Source organism: Petaurus breviceps, unplaced genomic scaffold (assembly GCF_028583685.1).
Source record: "Petaurus breviceps papuanus isolate PSGF00001 unplaced genomic scaffold, PetGlider_PUasm1.0 175, whole genome shotgun sequence".
Taxonomy (NCBI): Eukaryota; Metazoa; Chordata; class Mammalia; order Diprotodontia; family Petauridae; genus Petaurus; species Petaurus breviceps.
The window spans coordinates 44,174,533-44,198,140 of record NW_027185764.1 but is presented as its reverse complement, the minus strand read 5'-3'; the positions used below and the strand labels follow the sequence as shown (position 1 = coordinate 44,198,140).

Here is a 23,608-nt window from a genome sequence, read left to right as displayed (position 1 = left end):
AAGGAAGGAAGGAAGGAAGGAAGGAAGGAAGGAAGGAAAGGAGGGAGGAAGGAAAGGAGGGAGGAAGGGAGGAAGGGAGGGTAGAAGGGAAGAAGGGAGGAAGGGAGGAGGGAGGGAGGGAGGAGGATGGGAGGGAGGGAGGAAGGGAAGAAGGGAGTAAGGAAGGAAGGGAGAGAGGGAGGGAGGGAGGAAGGAAGGTAGGTAACACATTTGCTTGATTTGTTTTCTCTTGGTATGAAACCTGAAACTTAAATTTTACCCTCCCATGCAAAAAATTTCAGCTTCTTTGCATCACACACAAAAAACATCAGAACAAAAGCCAAGAACCTTACCTCTGCTGGCTCACTCACTTCTGCACCTCCTTGTACTGTATGAGGTAGAATTTGAAGTAGATAAGCTTCTGCCTCTTCAGGGAGATCATCATTAATAATAGTTAGAGGAATGGAGGCAATCATCTGCCCTTGAGCAAAATGCAGAACACCTGAACTTGGCATGATGTCTGCTGTCACTGGAGAAGGATCACTGCTGTTCCGTGTCATGACCCAACTAACTGAAATGTCCCCATGAGTTCCACCATTCCTCACCACTGTGATTTCTTCAAACCTACAATTTTTAAAAAGAAAAATGCACGAAAATGTACATATGTAAGACAGTAGACTTATTATTATATTTATTACATTTGTGGTATATCATATGTTGATAAATATTGTTGTAAATATTGTTCTTGTATCATAAATATTATTAAGTGCTGCCTTCCCCCATTAGAATGTAAGCTCCTCAAGGGCAGGAGCTGCCTTTCTTTTTTGCTTGTATTTGAATCATCTGGCATATAGTAAGAGCTTAATAAATGCTTGTTACCTAGTTGTATATACTTAGTTGTAATGTAATATATCATTATATATAATACATTTTTTTCTCTTGGATATATACATGCCTTATGTGAATATGAACTTCTGAGAGAAAAAAAAGATTTAATATCAACAAAAATTGTTATCCCAGTTAACTCTCAGTACTAGAAATATACCTCAGACTTTCCAGTTAGCAACTTTCCTAAATCACACACCATAATTCCATCCTAATTTTTAAGCTGAAAATAAAAGTAACTTCTCAATTGTGTAAGAAGGAAGACTTTCTTTGTTTTATGTGTATATATACATATACATATATATAAAATAGTACTATATATGTCAGTTTCTTAGACAAACCACTAAATGAACTTTAATAACAATATATTAAAATGATAATCTAGTTAACGATAGGCATTTATTACAGCAACAGAGCAAAACAGAACCCTACCTTGAGACTTGGTCTTCATCGATGATAACTGTCTGTTCAAACAAGACACTATTGAAAGACAGCACTCCATAGGGTTTGTCATTTGCCTTAATGGTGACTTGAACTGTGAAAGGGCTTAATAACACAGCATCTCCCTGTAAAGTATCCTTAAGTAGGACAATAAGAAAGGATTCGGCAATCTCTGGTATGGCATCATCAATGATTTGAAATTTCAAATAGGATTCATAAACAAAAGGTGGGAAAAAAATAGTCGTGTTTGGCTGAAGATCAATAAAGTCTACATTCTGCTGTGCATGGGCTGTTGAATTCCCAGTCACAACAGCATAATTGATTGAAACTTGATATTCATCAGATCCAATCAAATTTCCGCTCTCATTCTTACCACGAACCACTGGGATTGTTAGGATATCTGCTTCCTCGGGGACCAAATAACTACTCTGGGTGAAGCGTATTGGACTGTCATTTTTCCGAATAACAACCTCAACCAAGTTTCTTGTACTGTTGATCTCAGCCCCTCCCTCTACGCTTTTCAGCTGAACCAAAAACAGTTCATCATTTTCTGGTATCTGCCAAAGCAAAAATAAACACTGATGAAAAGAATAGCTCTGACAACACTAGCAAATCAACCTGCACATAAAGTCATTATTTTTTCCAATTTGATTATGGATAAACCAAAAATATCGACCTAGAAATAGCAAATGGGAGCAATCAGAATCCTCTGACTGGTTTTTCTAAAGTATGTTTTTTTTGGGGTGGGGGGGAATTAATAAAGTAACAGTCAATATCAATCACATAAAGGATATATATTACAACTTACCAGCCTAATAGTGACTCTAAAGAATGTGTATTAAACATATTTTTCTATGTCATTTTACATGAATTTCAGAGGTTGCTGGTAACAGAAGCTGCAAACACTTCCTACGTCCATCTTGGAAACAAGGAGTGTGCCCTATCAAGTTCATTTTAGCATTCCACTAATGTGCTCCAATAGTCACAAAAATCTCTTTTCTCGACATCTAATCCAGTCATAGTTTGGGGTCAGGCAAGACGACCGTGATGTGCTTCAGATGATAGTGGAAAATCACCAGAATCTCTTGAGACATTTCTTGAGCGTCTATGACATTTTCATATAATTCCATAAAGAGTCTTTTCCCTTTGGCTACCATTTGTTAAGTCATGACTAAATAAGTCATGCCAGAGCTGTGGTAGTTACATAGTAAAGTTGTTTGGAGATTTCCCCCCTCTGTTTTGCTACTTCATATTGATTTTGTTTTTGCTTTTATAAGTTGATGATCTGAATTCATACTAATAGCTAATTCTAAAATAACTCCTATGTTGGTAACTAGTCATTTTCTGTCCTTTCAAATATATTCAATTTCATTTTTATGGCATTATCTGGTGCTTGTCAGATCCAATGTCCTCCATATATTTCCTTTATTTCCACTGAATTTTCAAAAATGTATTTGTTTTCACATTGCAAACATTCATAGATCACTCCCACTTTGAGGTTTCATGTGGCAAAGTAAGAGTTAAACAAAGTTAATAATACAGTGACCTCATCTAAAAGTTCATGCAAAATTTCACATCTATAGTATTCCCTCACCTCTCTATTTTTTTTTATTAAAAGAAAGCTATTTTTTCTCTCACTCTCACCCCCACTGCAACCTGAATGGTTGGCATGATTCATTACTGATTCTCTAGAATTATAAATGGCAATTGTATTGATCAGTTCTCCACCTCTCTTCCTGAAAAAAAAAAATTATTTATCCCATATAAGCATGACAATTCTGAGTAATTCTAACTTAGTCTACCAAGTTTTGGCCTCTTTCATTTCCTTAGCCACATTTTCCAGCGAATATTTTTGCCATTCTCCTTTGTTCCCATTTTTGCACTGAAGTTATCAAGGATCAAAGTATAGACTGACTAGGCTTACAGGTGTTGTCAAATTCTTCAGAGAATTAGTCTAGTACTTCATCCTCTGCACATAAGTGATAGTTATCTTCCTCTCTTTCCTTCTTTCTTTCCACTTACATTTATCTTATAGAAGTGCTAAACTGTGAGGTAACTAAGTATCTCATGAATGTTACTTCTCATTGCTTTGGGAAATGAAACCAATAAAAACAATACTCTCGGAGAAAAACTTGGTGAGCTATCCTTTAATTTAGACCTAAACTCCTTTAGAGTTTCTGGCTTCATCTCAAGTAAGAATATGAAAATCAACATGACTTAGTTCCTCCTATAAGATATCAGCCTTGCCTGAACAAATATTTACATTCTGAATACTCAGACAAATCTGTTGTCACACCAGCATGGATGCTCCCTCCAACATGGCAGATTACACCACACCCATGCCTATCTATCCTGTGCTATTCTTATCCATATCCTCCTATAAATTTTTTTCCCACAGCAAATGCATTTGCTAAGATAGCATCCTAAGACTAGTTAAAAAAACAAAAAAGCTCTTCATAAACCTGGGACATAAGTCTCTCACAACTACACCCAGCATCAGGGAAAGAATGGCTACACTCCAAGGGAGGTACATACTTAAGGAAGATATTGTAGGCAAGGCAAGTCCCACCCTCGTGGATGCAGCAGGGCCCCTATGTCCTTCCCATTCTCCTGGTGTCCTTGTGTTGCCCCCACTGAGGGGCAGATTGCTTAGGCCCAGTCTTCTCTGTAATGAAACTTCTTTAAAAGGTGTTTTATTTTTCTAATTAGCAAAAATCTATTTTCTCTTCTGCCTACCACATTAAAGAAAAAAAAGGGGGGAAATCTTTAAAAATGCATCACAGGAGGATTATGTAAAAGGAATTCAGCACATTTAATACATGGGAGGCCTTCCTCACCTTCCCTTGACGTGACAAGAATACAAAAAAGAATACAGAGGCTATACATTGATTGTCCTTCACTCTTGCCAAGTAATCAGTCCATCTGCTCTCCCAAACATAACCCCTCTCCATAAGTTTATTGGTAGGGACTCTTTCCTTATGGTTGGAGTTGAATGCCCTGTCCTGCATAAGAGGCAGAGTAGAGTTAGTAAGAGCAAGAAAGCTCCAGTATTCTCCAGTCCTCTTCAGGATTCCTCAAGCTTTATGTTCTATCTGTTGCTTCAGGCACTTCTGGCTTTCAACTTCCAGTTAAGATGCAAGAGGGAAACTCCACTTTGAGTTGCTAAAAGAAAAGACTATTAGAAGACATGAAAGGAGACAGCAGACACTGTCATGTCCCCATTGCCAGCCTGCTATACTAGAGACTTGGAGATTCCCCCTTGGGTATGATCTGGGACTCTTTCTTGGTTGACCTGAGTTACCTACATCCACTGGGAGAGTTCCTTCATTCTGTATTGTCTGGCATATATTCTACTATGTACACCTTCTCTGATTTCTATTTTGCTACAATTTTGAATGTCTGAAGTTTTCTTTTTGCTATATGAGTTCATTGTGGAACTGGTATTTGCTAGAAAAGCGATCAAGTCTTGGATACAGTTATCCTTTACCCCTTGCAATGATGGCACAGCAATCAAGAGTTAGCTTGAACCTGATCATATCCTTAGAATAATAATAATTAAGGAAGGAGATAGCTATAATCCTAGCCTGCAAACTACCCCTTCTCTCTGAAGAGAGCAGAATGGCCCCCAGCCCAATCTCCTGCTTCCCTTTCTGAAAGGAATTATAGTATCTCTTCTAGAAGCAGGGGAGGAAGGACTAGAGATGTCTCTCTTCAAGCCACACAACACCCCCCTGTTACATATTGGGATACAGGCCTTGTCACACATGGTACCTTGCTATACAAGTATCCCCCTATACAAGCATGTATTCAACAAGTACTTTCTAAGCATTTACTACCGTGTTTCCCCAATAATAAGACACTATCTTATTAATTTTTTTGGACAGAAAAACACCAGAGGGCTTATTTTCAGGGGAGGGCTTATTTTAATGAACATTGACAGCAATTTTAATAAACAGGTAAATGTGAACAAAAAAATGTACCTTTATTCAATAATGAATTCAATAAAGAACAGGATGATGCGCTCACTGCTGCAGCTCTGATTGGATGCAGCTCAGAGCGCGGCATGCATTTCACAGGGGGGGGGACGGTGCATACAGAGAGTACCGTAATGTAGCGTGTAGCTTCACTACAGTAGCAATCTCAATAGGGCTTATTTTCGGGGGAGGGCTTATTTTAGAGGAATCTTACACAGTAAGGGGAGGGCTTATTTTCGGAATAGGTCTTATTATCGGGAAACACAGTATGTACCAGGCACTGTGCTCAGCACTGGAGACACAAAAATAGGAAAAAATAGTCCCTGTCTTCAAGAAGCATACAATCTAATGAAGGAGACAAAACATACATACAATGGACACACAGAATAAATGTAGTAAGCTAACAGGCTACCATCTTGGAAGACTAAGAAAGGTCTCCTGTAGAAGATGGGATTTGCCTGTACTCTTGACAGAAACCAGAAGAACCAAGATGCAGAGGTGAGAGGACAGAGCATTCTAGGCATGAGTCCTTTCCTCTGATTCTTCTTCCCAGTTAGGTATTTATTTTGCATTGCAGATTGTTCTCACTTACCCTGCCTGTGCTTCTACAAAACCCTCTCAGGGATACTCATTTTTAATTCCTCAGTATTGTAATGTTAGCAACTGGCTCTCCATCTCAAAAAAAATGTATATACAATACACGTTTAAGTTTAATTTGCATTTTTAACATTTTTCCATTACTTTAGAAGGCTTGACAATCAACAAAACAATAAAGCAAGCTCTAATTTGTAGTATTTATTGATTTCCAAGGTGTAAATGCTCACACTAAAAATTTAGCTATTGACTCTCTCAAGATGTCTAAGTACTTAGCTGTGTTCTATATAAATTAGCTGGTTCTATATAAATTTACATAAATTCCAAAGGTGTGATTCACCGTGATGAAACTGACTTTCAATTACTTTCAAACACATAAATATCAGAAATTTTAAAATTGTTTTTTCCAACCACATGAAAAGCTTAATTTATTAGCTTTCCAAATAAGTTCCAAAATTTTATTTTAAATTTTAGAATACAATTTACATATAATATCACAAATAAATGAACTTAACACAAATTACTTAGCATAATAAATTACTGTCAAGTTCTCTCAGGATGGTACAAGCTGTCTCCAGAACACTCCTGCTCATAAGTCACCCCAGCAGAATATTAATATTAAAAAGATGGGGATTTGAGGGCAGCTAGGTGGTGCAGTGAATAGAGCATCGGCCCTGGAGTCAGGAGGTCCTGAGTTCAAATCCGACCTTAGACACTTAACACAAAAAAAAACTAGCCGAGTGACCATGGGTAAGTCACTTAACCCCAATTGCCTTCCAAAAAGCAAAAAAATAGAAATTTGATTCTCTATCATTTGGGGCAGCCAGGTGGCACAGTAAGAGCATCGGTCCCAGAGTCGGGAGACCTGGGATCAGTTCCAGCCTCAGATACTTCAAACCCACAAAAAAAAAAAAAAACTGGCTGTGTAACCTTGAGCAAGTTACTTAGTCCCAATTGCTTAAAAAAAAAAAGATGGGGATTTGTTTCTAGAAGAAATTTTGGATCACTGAAGAAACTCTGCAATTTCCCAAAGGCAATACAGACCATTTTAGTTCTAGGGCCCAGCTCAGTTTCAGCTTGAGAGAATATCCAGGAGGAGAAAATGGTCAACAGTATTGAGTACAACAGAGGTCAAAGAGGATGAGGCCTGAGAAAAAAAGCTACCAGATATGGCAATTAAAAGACCATGGCTAACTTGGAGGAAGCAACTTCAGAGAGGACATGGGAAGACGTATTATGATAGGTTGAGAAAGTGAGAAAATAAGGACCAACGAAGGCAATGAGTACAGATGGCTTTTATTAAGAGTTTGGCAAAGGAAGACATATTATGATAGGTTGAGAAAGTGGGAAAATAAAAACCAATTAAGGCAATGAATACAGATGGCTTTTATTAAGAGTCTGACAAAGAAAGGAAGGAAAGAAAAAGGACAATAGCTTGAGGGATTAACAGAGTCTATTGAGGACTTTTTCAGGATAAGGAGAAACTTGGGCATATTGGTAGGCAAGAGGAAAGGAACCCCCAGTTAGCAGAGAATGAAGATTAGAGGGGTATAGATAATTGTCAGGGCAATCTAATAGCAAAGACAGATGGGAAGAGGATCAAGGGCATATGTAGAAAGGCTGACCTTAACAAGAAGGAACAACCACGGAACACTAATCTCAGAAGTACTAAACGCAGATAAACCAAGAAGCAACAAAAAGACACACGGTAGTTAGACAACCATCAAAATTAGAAAGTATACTTACTATTGTATTCTCTGATTTAGTTATGTTAAGGATTATTAAGGGGTCCCCAGAACTTGTCTTTTTGAGCTGACATATTTTTCAGAAAGACCTGACCTAGAGCATGCAGGAAGCCCTGAATGCATCAAGGACACAGCCCCCTAGCTGACATAATATGTTGTCTTCATCCAAACCAAACTTCCTGTGTGTCCTTGGGAGTCAAAACAGCTGCCAGTCAACCTGCACTAGGTTAAGAAACTGCTTATGTAGCTGGGACCCATGTATCTTCATAGTCTAGCAGTTGCTAATGTAAAACAATGCAGTTTTTGCCATTGGTCTGCTCCTCCCCTCCAGGAGAGGTTTTGTCCTTTTTGCACCTTTACTGTACCTTTCCCCTCCCATGCCATGCCCCTTTGGGTAGAGATTTCTGTTACCTCCTCCTTCTTCTGTCCTGCTGTTATAAAAAATGCAAACTTCTGTACGGATTGTGAACTCTCTGGGTTGTACATACTTGTTCATTTCTTTTGTAATAAACCTAGTTTTCATAAAGGTTTCCTGAATTAGTGATTGCCTGTTGATGGTTATTCCTTAAATTATGGTTCTATATGAATCCTGAACACATTATTCATTGTGATACAGTAGGTCTTCAATTACTTTCAAACATGTTAATATCACAGATTAAAAGATTCCGTTTTTCCCAATTTACATGAAAAGCTAAATTTATTAACCCACCAAATAAGTTCCAAAATTTTATAATACAATTTACATATAATATCACAAATAAATTAACTTAAAATAAAGCAGCATTTATTTGCAACAGAAACACAAAAATACAATTAATTACAATTCTTAAAAAGATTCATGATTTTATCAATATGGATCCTGCTCCTTCTGTTCTATACCTTATTAGATAAAATTGGTAAGCTGCCATAGCCCAAAAAATTAATTGCCTAAGAGCCAATCATCTAGCAAGGAAAACTCTCTCTTCAGATAGCACAACCTATTTATCCTTCAACTGAAGACTTAAAGACCACTTCTATCTACTGCAAAATGAAACAATGGACTAAGACTTTTGAGGATGATTTTTTAATAAATTTAAATTTTTTAATAAATAATTTTTATGTAACATGTATTCTATGGTATATCTGATTTCTTTTTATTTCTTTCATTTATGAAAAGATGAAGTAATTTTTTTTCCTTTCATACTCACCTGCTAATCAGTCAGTGCTGGATCATTTTCTTGAGCTATGAGAATATATATTAAGTTTTCTATAGTACTCAAACCAATTTTTTTCTTGTTTGGCTGGTATAAATTATATTTACATGCTAATGTTGCTCTATTCCATTTAGTAAAGAAATCACAGGTCCTAACCTAAATGAATGTATGTAAATATGTGCATGTGTATATATATATATAAATGCTTATTTATATATGCATATATGACATGACAACAGATTTGGAATAGTTGTATATCCATGAGGAACCAACAAGAGCTCATCATTAAAAATAATCAATGTGATTTTAAAAGTGTTCATTTTATGCCCATTAGAGACTACAAGTATTAAAACCACTATCTTATACTTGGCACAGCTTTTTACTTTTTCAATTTGGCATAGTAACAACTCTAAAAATCAAATGAGATAATATCTGTAAGTTTCTTAGCACAGTACCTGATAATAAATTTTTATTTCTTTCCTTTCCCCCAATAACTTAAATAAATCAAGTATTTATGTATTTAGGTAGTTAGACAGCACAGTGTGACAGAGTGCCAGGTCTGTAGTCAAGAGGACCTGAGTTTGAATCTGGCCTCAGACACTTACTAGCTCTGTGACCCTGAGCAAGTCACTTAATCCTGTTTGTCTCAATTTTGCCATTTGTAAAATGGTCTGGAGAAGGAAATGGCGAACTGCTCTAGTGTCTTTGCCAAGAAAACCCCAAAAGTGGTCACAAAAAGTCAGACATGTCTAAAAGAGCTGAAAAACAACAACTGCTTATGTAGTACATGCAAAAAGTGGGAAAACGGTTTTGCCCTTTTACCGTCACATAATTACTGGACACAGTTCTAATTTTATTTAGGATTCTGAAAGTTTTTGCTTCAAGGTCAACTGTGCAGGAATAATACAATTTAATACATCCTATAAAGGTACTTTATTTTAATTTCTGATGCACAGATATAATATTCTGTACATCAAAGTACTTAATTTTTTCTCACCTCATCATCTAGTACTGTCAAGTTATAAACCACTATTGCTCTACCAGGAGGGAAAGTGATATTTCCCTTAACTGGACTTAAATCTTCTTCAGGTGGGTTTGGACCACCCTCTACCTGCAAAAATTATAAGTTATTATTAATAAATGCAAATTGGTTTACAGCATCTAAATATATATAGCATTAGTAGCACTGTAGTGGTAGCAATTTATAGGATTCCAGAGACTACTGAAAGATTCTCTGCACTATCAATTACACTTAGTAACAACCTCTCAAGATGCAATGAAGTTTGTCTTTCAATATGCTGATAATAAGGTTACCATAAGTATATATGTAAACTCAAAGGTTCTAGGTTATCAGTGTCTTTTTTTCTTAACTATTTAATCAAACTAAAGGGTACTTCCATAAACATCAACTTTATCGGTGGAAAATTACTATCTTTTCCAGAAATAAAATGGTTCTTTTAAGGAAACAATAATGACTTCATACTTAAATCTCTACAAGTAGCATATAATCATATAATAGATAACTTCAGAAAGTGCCAAAATTAAATATTTATATGTGAATTTTAAGGGTTATAAAAATACCATGTATTTGCTCACTTTTACTTATACATTAAATAGAAAATTAAATAATCTAGCATGATAATTCTGCCCATGTGTATGCCTAAGGAAGAAGCTCAGCTTCATATCCATTATGAAAATTCTTATGTCTAGACCATTTAAACGTTTTCCAATTGAAATTTCATATGTTGAATTTCAGTAGTTTATTACTCAAATTTATTTATTTCCTCAAATTCAGAGTAAGATTACTAATGAATCTCTGTTCTAAAAATATTACACTGTAGTATTTATGACAAGGTTATAAAAATATTACTATATTAAACCTGTTTCACATTTATGACCAAAACTTATTTTTTAAATGTAATCTATCTATTAAATCTAAGAGGTAGAAATTTAAAGTTATTTGTAAGCAAACTTACCTCAAAACTCACAGTTACACTCCCATAGGTTCCTTTTTCTCTAATTAGAATGAGAGGTACAGATTCATTCCTGCCCCTGGGCTCATTCACTGTGATTAAGGAAGGCTAATTGGGAAAAGGGGAGACAGGTATTCAGATGCTGAACAAATGTCATAGCAGAAAGGAATTTAAAAAAACATTACCATAGAAATATTAAATGCTCACAGGTAAGTTAAAAGAGTCCCTAAAATGTCAGCTAAGAATAGTGTACTGCCTTAACACTGAACTAGCTCTGAGAATAACAGCACTAAGAAGACTACCAGCGGGGCGGCCAGGTAGCACAGCGAGTAAGAGCACCGGCTCCAGTGTTGAGGAGACCTGGAGATCAAATCCCCCGCTCAGACACTTAGCAACCACCCAGAAACACCTGGCTGTGTAACCTTGAGCAAGTTACTTAACCCCAATTGCTTAGGGGCGGCCAGGTGGCTCAGCGAGTAAGAGCACTGGCTCCAGTGTCGGGATGACCTGGATCAAATCCGGGCTCTGATACTCAGCACCACACCCAGAAATAACTGGCCGTGTAACCTTGAGCAAGTTACTTAACCCCGATTGCTAAAAAAAAAAAAAAAAAAATAAGACTACCAGCAAAATTTATCCACAGTTACCAAATCCGAGGCAACAGAGTATAGTACAAAAAGTTTTAGAGTAGGAGTTAAAAGGCCTGGGTTCTAGTGCTGACTCTGCTTCCCACCATTATAAGTGAACTTCTTTGTGGCCCAGTTTCTTCATCTGGACTCAATGAGTCCCAAATAGTTCTAAACTTTGTATTATCTACTTTTATTTCCTATAATGATGGCCAATAAAATTATAACCTTTAATGACTGACATTTCATCATCCAAGAAATCATCACAAGTAGTTTTCCTTTCTAGGGTCAAGAAACTACTCTCTCAAAAGATCGTTCTACCAATTGGTGGTCCGAGAAACATGCAGTCAATATCCTCTGGCCTCTAGATCTGGGCTTCTTTGTATGACGGGGTCCATGGATCACTAAGAAGACTATGTATACATTTCAAGGGGTCTATAAACTTGGAAAAGAAAAAATGCTTTCACTAACCTCTTACTGTAATTTAGAATTTCCTTCAGTTATAAATATTTGAAAAAACAAACACTATCTTGAGAAGAGTTCTTAAGCTTTACCAAACTGCCAAAGGGGTCCATGACCTGAAACAGGTTAAGAACCCCTAAATAGTCTAGGTTTTATATATTAAAAATAAGGGCTAATGCCACTTTCCTTATACTGCTATCTTAGGTTGAATCAGTACTTGGAAAATTATGTTGCTATTAATTCATTAAGAAACAGCATGATCGGTGTAGTGGATTAAAGAGTTCATCTCTATACACATAAGGAAGACCAGGATTCAAGCCTCTCCTCTGAAACAAACTGTGATCCTGGGCCACTCACTCAACTTCTCATTGCCACAGGCAACCCTCTAATAATATAAAGCAGGTACTGATCTTTACTGGTATATATTTTCCTCCCTAGGCATCCCCTACAGCAATGAAACTGCTGATCCAGTTAAAAAAATAAACCCAAAACAAATATTTGCTGCAACCTTATTCTACACGGCTATTATGGTTTATAAATACTTCCATATACATTTACAAATGTTTTTGCATATTTGCATTTGAAAATCTGTATACAAATACATCTTATTTGATCTTTACAACAACCCTGTGAGATATAGGCCAGGTCCCATTTTACAGATAAGAAAATTAAGCAGTGACTTGCCCTAGATGCCGTAGCTAGCAACTGCAATTAAGGTCTTCCCATTGCAAGTCTTATGCATTTCCCATTACAGTATGAAGCCCCCTCAAGATTCAAGCAAGTATAATGAAAGTATGTTTATACTTCATTCCCACCAACAATCTGGACTTCCTGACTATGTTTTTGTATGTTTTTTTCCTGGAGTCAATCAGCATTACTAACAGACTAAATCCTGGTTGCAGTATCGTTCATACTTACTGATGTGTCCTTACGTCAATGGGAGCTTGTCAGGGTGCCTATCACCCAGCTCATCTTTCACACTTTTCCCTCCTACCCATCCACTGCCCCAGTTAGAGAAAAAAATCAGTTGCTGATAGCTTTTTCTGGCAGGGTCAAGTCAGGAGAGGGAAGGAAATAACAGCCAGTGAAGCCAAGAACCAAGAGGTGATGAGTGCATAAAGAAATAGGTAACTGTGGGACAATGATCACTGCAATAAGTTGTGAAGAATGAATGAGTAGCTAAACAACTGCACGTAAGCAGTGTTAGAGGTAAGACCAAGATTCAATACTATACATACAGCAGGTATTGATTTGAGTTTGTAATGATATGATTTAAGGGGAGAGGTCTTATTGCTCTCCTGAAGGTCATTTCTATCAAGAGCTAGAGTCTACTCCCAGAAGCTAAAGCTGGATCATGGTCCTCAGCTTCATTCTTTTTAACCAAAATGCCCATAGGAGATCAGGGGCATGGACGGATTAGAAAGGGTGAAGAGAAGAGGGAAAGAGATGAAGAAACCCTTGTGTTGTTTTCCTCCTATCTGAGCAGTTAGGTGGTGCAGTGGATAGAGCACCACCGTGCCTGAAGTCACGAAGATCTGAATTTAAATTTGGTCTCGGATGTTGGCTAACTGCGGCCTTGAGCAAGTCACTTAAACCTCTGTTTACCTCAGTTTCTTCATCTGTAAAACATGGCTAATAATAGCCTCCCAGGGGTGTTATAAGGATCAAATGAGATCATATTTGTAAAGTGCTTGGCACACAGGAGGTGCTCTACAGATGTCAGCTATCATCATCATCATCATCATCATTTTCCTCCACTTCAAGTAATAAACGTGGCAATAATGCTTTTTAAAAGACTATACACAAAGATGTCTGGATAAACTATCTCTATGTGCAAAATGTTAACAGAATAACTAAATTAAAAGACAAAAAATCTAGTGTACTAAGTAATTACTATGTAATCCCTACAGACTATCCCATGATCAAACAATCACTTTGGTCAATTCAAACAGAAAAATTTAACTTTGATTGTATGTGCCTCCTTCCACTAAAGTCCTGTGCCAAGGATAAGCCATGGCAGGGGGGCAACTCTGAGTCATCAATGGCTGTGCTAATGAAGCTAAGCTCAAGGAAATCATGCTATGTTGAAAGATTTCAAGTAAATGGCTACATGCTTCACAAAGGAGATGAATTCGGCCATATGACAAAAACAGAATGGTGTCTATATACAAAAATAGCGCTACAAAGTAAAGTAAATCATCTACTAGATTTAAAATCATCTACTAGATTAAGTTATGTAGGATCAATCATACCATATTGAACGAAATAACTCCAAAGGCATTGTCATTTGATAGTATGGTCACAGTCACAGACCTTGGCCAACCAAGCTTTATTTTTGATGATGGTTTCTAAAATGAATAACACATAAATAAGAAAATAGTGAAAAATAAAGTTCATTTTCAATAGGATTTCTTTTTTCAGACTGTGAATTAAAATGCAAATAAATTTTTAATGCATACTTTAAGGAAAAAGTCAAATAAATTTAAACACTAAAAAAAAATTTCCCAACTAGTTAAACAACAAAGTCCTCAAAACAGGTTTTGAAAACCATAAGTCACAATTTGACCACCTATTAATAACAACAAAGGAATAAGGAACCAAGTATGAAGTGCATAATTTCGTAAGAAAAAAAAATCACCACTAGAAATTGCAGAAACTAAGGAGATAACTTTTTTCCTATGAATCAAAAGCCTGTAGGTCAAAGTAAACATTATTTTATAACAGTAGGAAAATTTATCTATGAAATGTCTACTAATTTTCAGCAGTAGCATAAAATGACCTAGAGAAAAATGTAAATTGAAAGGTAAAAAGGCATTTGTTATTTGAAACAACAGCTGACTCTTTAAGTGAAGTAAAACACCAAAGTACAGAAGACTATGAAAACAGAGACATCATACTAGTAATAATTTCAAAACCACTTTAAAAATTAACTAGAAAAACTTGAGATTATTTGCATCATTCTCATATAACAAGCAGCAGAGGGTAATTAACTCTCATCCTATTCAAGTACTTTTCCCAGGGATGTTGCAAATGCCTTTTGAGGGACTGGGAACTTCCCATTTCCTCACCAAGTGGTCCCTCCTCCTTTTTGTGCCCTTCCCCTTTGAAGTCAGGAGGCATGACCATTCTTTGTGTTTATATGTGTATGAGTGGGTGTGTATATATGGTTGGGAGAGAGGGTGACAGAAGGTAGAGAAAGGGAGACCAGGAAGAAGACAATACTTGTTTCAGTATTCATGAAAGCAATTCTTAAGTAAGCTGGATGGACCAGAAAACTACGCTGTAAAACACATCTTTAGAGCAAGAGGAACAATTCGTCTGTGTCTGCAATACAGGAGTTCAAATTGCTTTCACTAAGTCCAGAGCACTAACATCACTAAACAGGGCTAGCTACAACTCAAATATCTAAGTTTTCAAGGTAGAGTAAAGTTTTCTGTATGATAACAATAATAATAATAGTAAGAATAATAACATCCACTAACAACTATATAATACAAGACTGATCTTAATGCATGCTTGGAGCAGTAACATGGATGGTGTATTTAGAAAGTATCTAATATCAGATTATACTCCATCTTGTGGAAGGGGAGAAAATTTAGAACTCAAAATCTTATAAAGTAAATGTTGAAAACTAAAAATAATTAATTAATTTAAAATATTCAAATAAAAATTTATATAATCTTAATAAAATTAAGGGTCCCCAAGAGAGCTATAGAAAAAGTAACACTTCCATATCCAACAGGAAAAAGAGGATTCACAGATGTTCTCAGAGAATATGATAAATATGTTTAAAATTTAAATTTAAAATCCAGAAGAAATTTCTGGAACAGACTCCATGGCTGCTAAAAAACTTACCATCACTGAAATTATCTAATGTAACCAAAAAATAGTTTACCTCCAGATAGAGCCTATGAAACGGGTAAGATTCCAAAAAGGAATCAAAAGGCCCCCCAAGAGCAACATCAACATCAACATCAACTCAACCAACAATATCTATGGCAAACAAATGACTGTCATGCAGATTTGCTAACTGAAACAGAAGAATTAATAATAATGATATATTGCCACCAGAAGTTACAGAAAGTAGAAATGATGTGCAACATATCACTGCAGGATATAAAAATTTAGCATCTACCAAATACCTAAGAAAGAAAAGAACTTGTGGCCAGAATTACACAGGAGAAACTTGCTATTCTTCATAAATTAACAGATGAAAAATATCCATGCTACAAATACAATTCCAAAATAGCTTCGATAAATCAATAAATTGTACTGAAACTAGAACATTATCACAGACAAAATTGTGCCTGTAATCACTTAGGCATGATGTTGATTTGTATAAACATTCCTAAAAAAATGTTTTTAAGAAATGTCATGGGGTGGCTAGGAGGCGCAGTGAATAGAGAACCAGCCCTGGAGTCAGGAGGACCTGAGTTCAAATCCGACCTCAGACACTTAACACTTAACTAGCAAAGTGACCTTGGGCAAGTCACTTAACCTCAATTGCCCTGCCTTCCCCCCTCCAAAAAAGGAAAAAAAAAGAACTGTCATGATCTTCAAACTACATGGAAAGAAAAACTTTCAAAATACAGACGTAAAAGAAGAAATCAAACTCAAGTGGGAACATGATGAAATCCATATCATCCCTATCATTATGTTGCTACTGAAGTTGTCTCGCGGAAACCTGCAGAAGATGAAATTAAATCCCAAAACTTTTATTCACTTAAAAAAGCAGGAATATTATGTACCAGTGAAACAGTCCTCAAAAATACTAAATATAAGAGAAAAAGAGCAGAGGAGGACCATCTGTACCTGAATGTCATCAAACAATATGGGAATGAGATTAATATCAGTAAAACTATAACCCTAGTACATACCTGTAATGTCAAGTAAAAGATGAATGTTTCATCAGGCTCTGGGATGTCATCATCACAGACTGCTATATACACAGTCCTATTGGTTTCTGAAGCAGGTAAAAAAGTTGCAGCGTATGTGTCAACAAAATCACCCGTATCTTCTCCATAAAGCTGTAAGATCGAAAGATAAAGGCTGTTTAACCAAGGATCCAGACAAACTTCTAACACTAAAGGAGCATTCAAAAGGGAAGTAACGCAACTTCCAAATAACTGAGATATTTCGATTCAAACAAAGAAACAATAACAGCAGTCTATGCTCACAGAAAAAGCAGCTAAGTGGTGCAGTGCTTAGCATAGAGTGCCAAGCCTGGAATAAGGAAAATTCATCTTCCTGAGTTCAAATACAGCCTCAGACACTTATTAGCTGTGTGACCCTGGCAAATCACTTAACCTTGTTCACCACAGGAATAATTCTTATTCTCTCCCTCAAGAAAAGCTCCATGTCTGTCAATATCACTAAATCCTTAATGATTTAACAAAAAAATTGTTTATTTCTTTAATAGCCCATTAAATAAAAGGAGTGAAGAATTCATATCATACCTACACCAGGCACCAGCTATCAGAACACAGGCATGGCACTTAACAAGTCTCAGTTTCCTCATCTATGAAATTTGGATGATAATTCTTATGCTGTTATTTAGTTCTTTCTCAGAAATATCTGACTCTTCTTGACCCCTTTTGGGGTCCAGCTCATTTTATAGATGAGGAAACTGAATCAAACAGGGTTAACTGACTTGTCCATGATCGTACAGCTAGTAATCATCTGGGGCCAGGTTTGAATTCCATGAAAGGAGTCTTCCCAACTCCAGGTCTCTCACTCTATCCACTGCACCACCTAGCTGCCTGATAATTCTTCTACTAACTTATTTTATACAGATGTTGCAAGGAAAATACTTTGTAAACAACATTAAACAAAAATGTCATTTATTATTATTACTTCGGAGGATTATGAAAATAGAGTAAAATAATTCAACCTTAAATTTTAACTCAAAATATTAAATACATGCCAATTGTCAGTATTGTTGTAACTACTAGGAAACCTGGTACAGAAATTGTGTCTAAAAATAGTGCCTTCCTACCCACACCTCTCATCTTACTCAAAGATGGCTTCCTTCAAGTATTTGAAGATCCATCGTGTGGAAGATGGATTAATCTTGATCAGCTTGACCCCAGAGGGCAAGAATCAGAACAAGGGATGGGAGTTGCAGAGAAATAGATTTATGCTTCATGGAAGGAAAATCTTCCTAACAACAAGAGCTATCTTAAAAATGAAATGGGTTGCCACTGGAGGACATCGAGCAATTTCTAGATGACCAGAAGAAGCTAGAGAGAAGATTCTTGCTCAAGTATGAGTTTGGAATTCATGGCCCATGGTGTCCCTTCCAACTCGGATTGTGATTCTATATAGTGAAGAATCTTTCATCTCCATCAAAGAAGTAGAAATTAATGATACATCCAGAAGAATGTAAGAAAGAAACAGGCCTACAAACCATGATGCATCCTGGACATATACAAAGAAGGCAAATTAAGCTAAATACTGTTTTAATCTGTAAACGCAGGGTGAAATTTTAGATGCACAGAAAATGCAAAACCTTATACTTTCAATGTAATGATATTCTCAGGATCTGTGCACATGGCTACATTATTGGAAAATATGTTTTCACACAGGGTTTTTACAGGGTCCATGAATAGTTTTTATTAAGTCCAAAAGAGAGACTCAGGTTGCAACAAAACTGTACCACAAGTGCTTTATTGCCATACAAGATGGAACTTCGTAGAGCTGTTTTTCTTAGCTGCTATTCATCTTCTGTACTCTTGCCAAAACATTGCTTACCTCTTAAGTTTATCTTAAAATTTGGAAACTCACAAGCATATTCATGTTTAGGCTAGTTTTTCTCAGTTTCAGACTTTTCAAAAGCTTTCTCTTTGATGCATTTATAAATTCTAAAAGTTTCAGAATCCATAAAGCTGATCTGAGGAACCAAGAATCTAGAGCTAATTTGTATGAACTGCATTCAAAAACATAAGAATCACTTCATATTGTTTTTAGTTAAGAAAAAAAAATTAGTAGGAAACAAAAGCAGATAGACAAAATGCCTAATTTTGACTACATGAAATTGAAAAGCTTTGTTTGACATGAACAAAATACAACTAAAATAAGAAAGGAAGGACTTTAACTGAGGAATTGACTGAGGAAAATTTCTGCATCAAAGATCTCGATATAAGAGTCTGATATCCAAGATACATATATACATATATACACATGTATGTATGTATGTATATACATATATATATATGTATAACTTGGAAAAAGTTGTGTTAAAATTGTATCCTGTTCTGGTCCCACTGACTATCCCTTTACTTCTAGTCAATATAGTAAGTGTGTAAGTAGCCAGTATAAAGTAGCAATACCAGGAGGTAAGACTGTAAAGAGGAAGCTAAAGATCACATAAATTGTCCAAAAGATCAAAAAAGCATAGTTTACAAATTATATCAACCAAAAATCACAATCTGGTAACACATGCTGAATCAATCAGAGCTTTTTGGTCCTATGATATGCAAATCTTAGATAAGGTTCAGACATCCACAGTAAGACCAGCAAATCATCAAATGCAGTTGATAACTTTGAGATAACACAGATGTTAAATTTAAAGTTTTACTGACAACTTTGAGATGATTTGATACATGAATGAACTAATCCCAAGGTGACACAGATAAAAATTAAGAATTAGTCTGTTCCTCCCCACAAAAACCTATAAAGGTGAGACCTCAAAATCCTGTTCTCTTCCTTCCCCCCACATTCTTCCACATCCAGGGGATCCATGCTGCCAAGTGGTCCCAACTATAATCCATGGCAAGAGTAAGGAACCTGCAGCCTTGAAGGCCACATGGGTGTGGCCTTCTGACCAAGTCCAAGTTTTACAGAATAAACCCTTTTATTAATGGAATTTGTTCTATAAAATTTGGATTCAGTCAAAGGGCCGCACTTGAGGACCTAGAGGGCTACATGTAGCCACGAGACCACAGGTTCTTCACTCCTGGTTAAGGTGGTGATACTCTCTACCTCTTCTCCCTCCATCCTCTTCCCCGCTGCTGCCTGCCTTCCTTCATCACCCTAGTCCTGTCCCTACACTGTCTGCCTTTGTACCCCTTTTCACAGTTTGTCTCTATACTTTCTGCATCTATTCTCTCATCACATTCTCTGTGCCTTAGTAAAGTGTGATTGCAGCCTCACTTCTCATTTCCATTGTGGTCTTTCCTGCCAAGTTCTCTAAGAACCAGACATGCCCATCCAATTTCATAATTACACAAAAAAATGATCAGTTCAAATATGTAAGAATAAAAGCCACTCCCCAACAGGAAGTGGTCAAAGGATATGAACAGTTCTCAAAAAAAAATGCAAACTTAAAATAACCATATGAAACAATGCTCCAAATCCTTTATAGAAGCACTTTTTTGTGGTAGCAAGAGACCAGAAACAAAGTATTTGTCCATCAACTAGGGATTTTATTTTAAATAAGCTGTGGTACATAAGTTTAACAGAATATTACTCTGCTGTAAGAAATTAATAAAATGAAGCATGGGAAGACATTTGAACTGAGGTAAAGGGAAGTAGAACCAAGAAAACAGTATACACAGTGTGACTACAATATAAATGGACAGAACAACAATAATAAAACAATTGAAACTGAACACTAAGAAATTATGAGGGGCAAACATTCCAAAAAAAGAACTGGAAGGAGACACCTCTTTCTAATTTTTGTAGACAGTGAGTGTCAAACACCGCATATTTTCTCACTATTATAATATGCTGGTTAGGTTTGATGAATTATTTTCCCTTCTGATTCCTCATTATAAAGACCAAATCTCTGAAGGGAGGAGGATACGTTGGGAAATGTGGGTGATATAAAGCCAAAATGCAAAAGGAAAAATTTTAATTATAAGCAGACAGGAATACAAGAAAATAAAACCAGTCTAAGTATAATCAATCAATCACTATTTAGATCATTTATTAAATGGTGTTACATACTACTATCTGTGAAACACATATGTCATATCACTTTAGCATGTAAATTTTTATATAGACATATGTATATCTGCATAATATCACAATTTGGGTGCTCAGAAATATCAAACTGAAAAAGAAATTAATTCCTAAAAACCTTCCTATTAAATATTCCACCAAGACTATTCCAAAGGACTCCAGAGAAAGAACTGATGCTGTTTGACTACAGACTAAAGCATGCTATTTTTTTACTTTCTTTTTCTTTTATTCAAGTCTTCTTGTACAAAATGAATAATAATGTTTGCACATGTGAACCTATATTTGAATGTTTACCATCTCGGGGAGAGGGAAGGGAAAAAAAGAAAGGAGGGATAGAATTTAGAACAAAAAACTTTTTTTAAATGTTTAAAAATTATTTTAACATGTAACTGGGGGAAAAATATAATATACTTTAAGAAAGAACTCATATATCTGATCAAATAAGGGCATTTGCTGAAATATTTTCTTACCGATACAATTGCAGTGATGTTGGCCGGTTCTCCTATTCTCTCAATCACAAGCCGTATGACTGTCGTAGCTGTTTCATTAACAAAGAATTCTGTTTGTCCAGCAAATCTTACTTCTGTTTCTCCAAACACAAAACTGATGAGTAACGCTGAAAGAAGATTAACTAATAAAGAAGCAGAGGGCATCCCTATGGGTGGGGGGGAAAAAAGCAAAAAGGGATGAGATGTAAAAAAAAAAAAAGACTTTGTTCTTTAAAACAAAAGTAACATTCTTCTATTGGTCCATACTGACTAGGGATAGGAGCAACAAGCTAGAAGTCACAAAATAAACACATAGGCATGGATATATATGATACTAAAAACTACTTCAGATGGTTATAAATCTGAAATCAAGCCAAAAATCACAATTTTTATTACAATAATTTCTTACTAGCTGACAATACTATTCGTTCTCCAGCTGCTATAGTCTTCAAATAGCACTACCTGCTCTTAAACTTATTCATGAAATTCAGTTCACCAAGGATTTAAGCATGTCTTTATTCTCAGAAAAAAAAAATCTAAAGAATACCATGGAAAATCAACTCAGCTTTCATCCAAGTTAAGCAGTGGCACATCAGACAGGGCTAAAAAAGAAAAATTCAAATGGAATATAGCCAATGTTGATTGAATTCATTCTTCATTTATTCGATAAGCATGTATTGACTGCCTACTCACTGCTGGGTGTAGAATATGAACACAGAAGCCCTGTGTAAGAAGATACTCAGAAACAACTGAAGAAAAAAATGTGAGCAGTAATTTTGCATTTTCTGATTGTGCATAGGCATATACGTGTGTGGGGGCATGTGTGTGTGTGTGTGTGTGTGTATCTTTAGGTGCTCTGGTGTAGGTTTGTTTAGGTTTAGTTTTGTTTTTCATTTTTTGTAGCTATTTGGGGCAAAATATTTAATATAAGGAAAACCTCTAGGATTTAAATGTTCTATTTTATTGAGTAACTCAATCACACTGGGGAGAATTTACATTACTTTTTTTAAAAGCACAATTTGACAATTTACATGTTTTCTAATTCCAATAAACCCAACAAAAATTTACATTTCTGAATCATCAATATTGTTCTTTTTCATGGCACTATTCATGATTTGTGAGCTTTCCAAAGTGGATCAGTACACTGTGCTTTTAAATTAGTACCTTTAATACTGAGAACAATTTATCTAATGGATCATTAAGATTCTTTTAGATCTATGTGATCAGCCATGTGAGCATAATAAGGTAGCTCATGTTTTTGCTTTTTAAAAGAAAGTTGAATTATTTATTGTATTAACTAAAATCTTCCCTTAATCTTTACCTTGTCAGGGTAATAATAGAACTTCTACACACATTATTTGCTCCCACTTACTGCCTATGCTATGTTTTTATGTAGAGAGGGCATGAAACACATAAATTATTGGTACCATTCAACAATGTAAACATAACTTTCTTGGGCAAATATATCTGATTAACCCTTCTTGAGATAGCTCAATATAGCCTAGAGAATCTATAAGCATAGAATACCAATTTCTAATAATCTAATCTAATAATAATAATAAGCTCTAGATCCCAGTTGGAATAAAGGAAGAGACAAAGGAAATGGAAATGGTGGTAAAGATTGCTAGAGATAAGAAGCACTACTAGTGTGGACCTAATATTGACCAACAAGGGAGAATTGGATGGTAAGGGAATGATGGAAACCTTTGAAGGAAGAGATTGTGTTATCTTGGGGTTCATAATGAAAAAAAACAGGTAACACTAGGCAAATCTTGATGTATGCCTTTCCGAGAATGGATTTCAAAAAATTCTTGAGATCCTATGGTTTGAGATTCTAAAGCAAAGTCAAATCCAAAGGAATAAGAAACTTTCAGGAATGAAACTCTAATGATGCAATAATAATTGCTTCTGATGAGAAAGAAAAGATGAATTAATTCCATGGGATGCTCATCAAAAATTCATATTTTAAATGATATATATATAAGAGATGAAACTGAAAGTAGGTGGCAGGAGATAGATATAAAAATATATGTATATATGTATTCATGGCAAGGCAAATAAAAAATGGCAGCTAGTTAGCACAGGAGACAGAGGGCTAGGCCTGGAGTCAGGAAGACTCATCTTCCTGAGTTCAAATCTGACCTCAGACACTTACTAGCCATGTAACCCTTGGGCAAGTCATTTAACTCCAGTAGCCTCAGTTTCATCATCTGTAAAACGAGGTAGAGAAGGAAATGGCAAACCACTCTAGTATCTTTGCCAAGAAAACCCCAAATGGAGTCACAGT

At 35.9% G+C, this 23,608-nt stretch overlaps 1 protein-coding gene across 1 annotated transcript in view; it reads right to left on the bottom strand.

Moving 5' to 3' along the window:
* ADGRV1 (adhesion G protein-coupled receptor V1) overlaps window positions 1-21,486 on the bottom strand; it is a 718,949-nt gene extending 697,463 nt beyond the window's left edge. The window contains exons 1-7 of the mRNA XM_069085086.1: window positions 21,304-21,486; window positions 16,750-16,899; window positions 14,125-14,220; window positions 10,788-10,892; window positions 9,809-9,922; window positions 1,297-1,862; window positions 333-603 (exon numbers count right to left, since the gene is read on the bottom strand). Coding sequence (XP_068941187.1) covers window positions 333-603; window positions 1,297-1,862; window positions 9,809-9,922; window positions 10,788-10,892; window positions 14,125-14,220; window positions 16,750-16,899; window positions 21,304-21,486 — 1,485 coding nt within the window. The remainder of the gene's footprint in view (window positions 1-332; window positions 604-1,296; window positions 1,863-9,808; window positions 9,923-10,787; window positions 10,893-14,124; window positions 14,221-16,749; window positions 16,900-21,303) is intronic.
* Window positions 21,487-23,608: the final 2,122 nt, after the last annotated feature.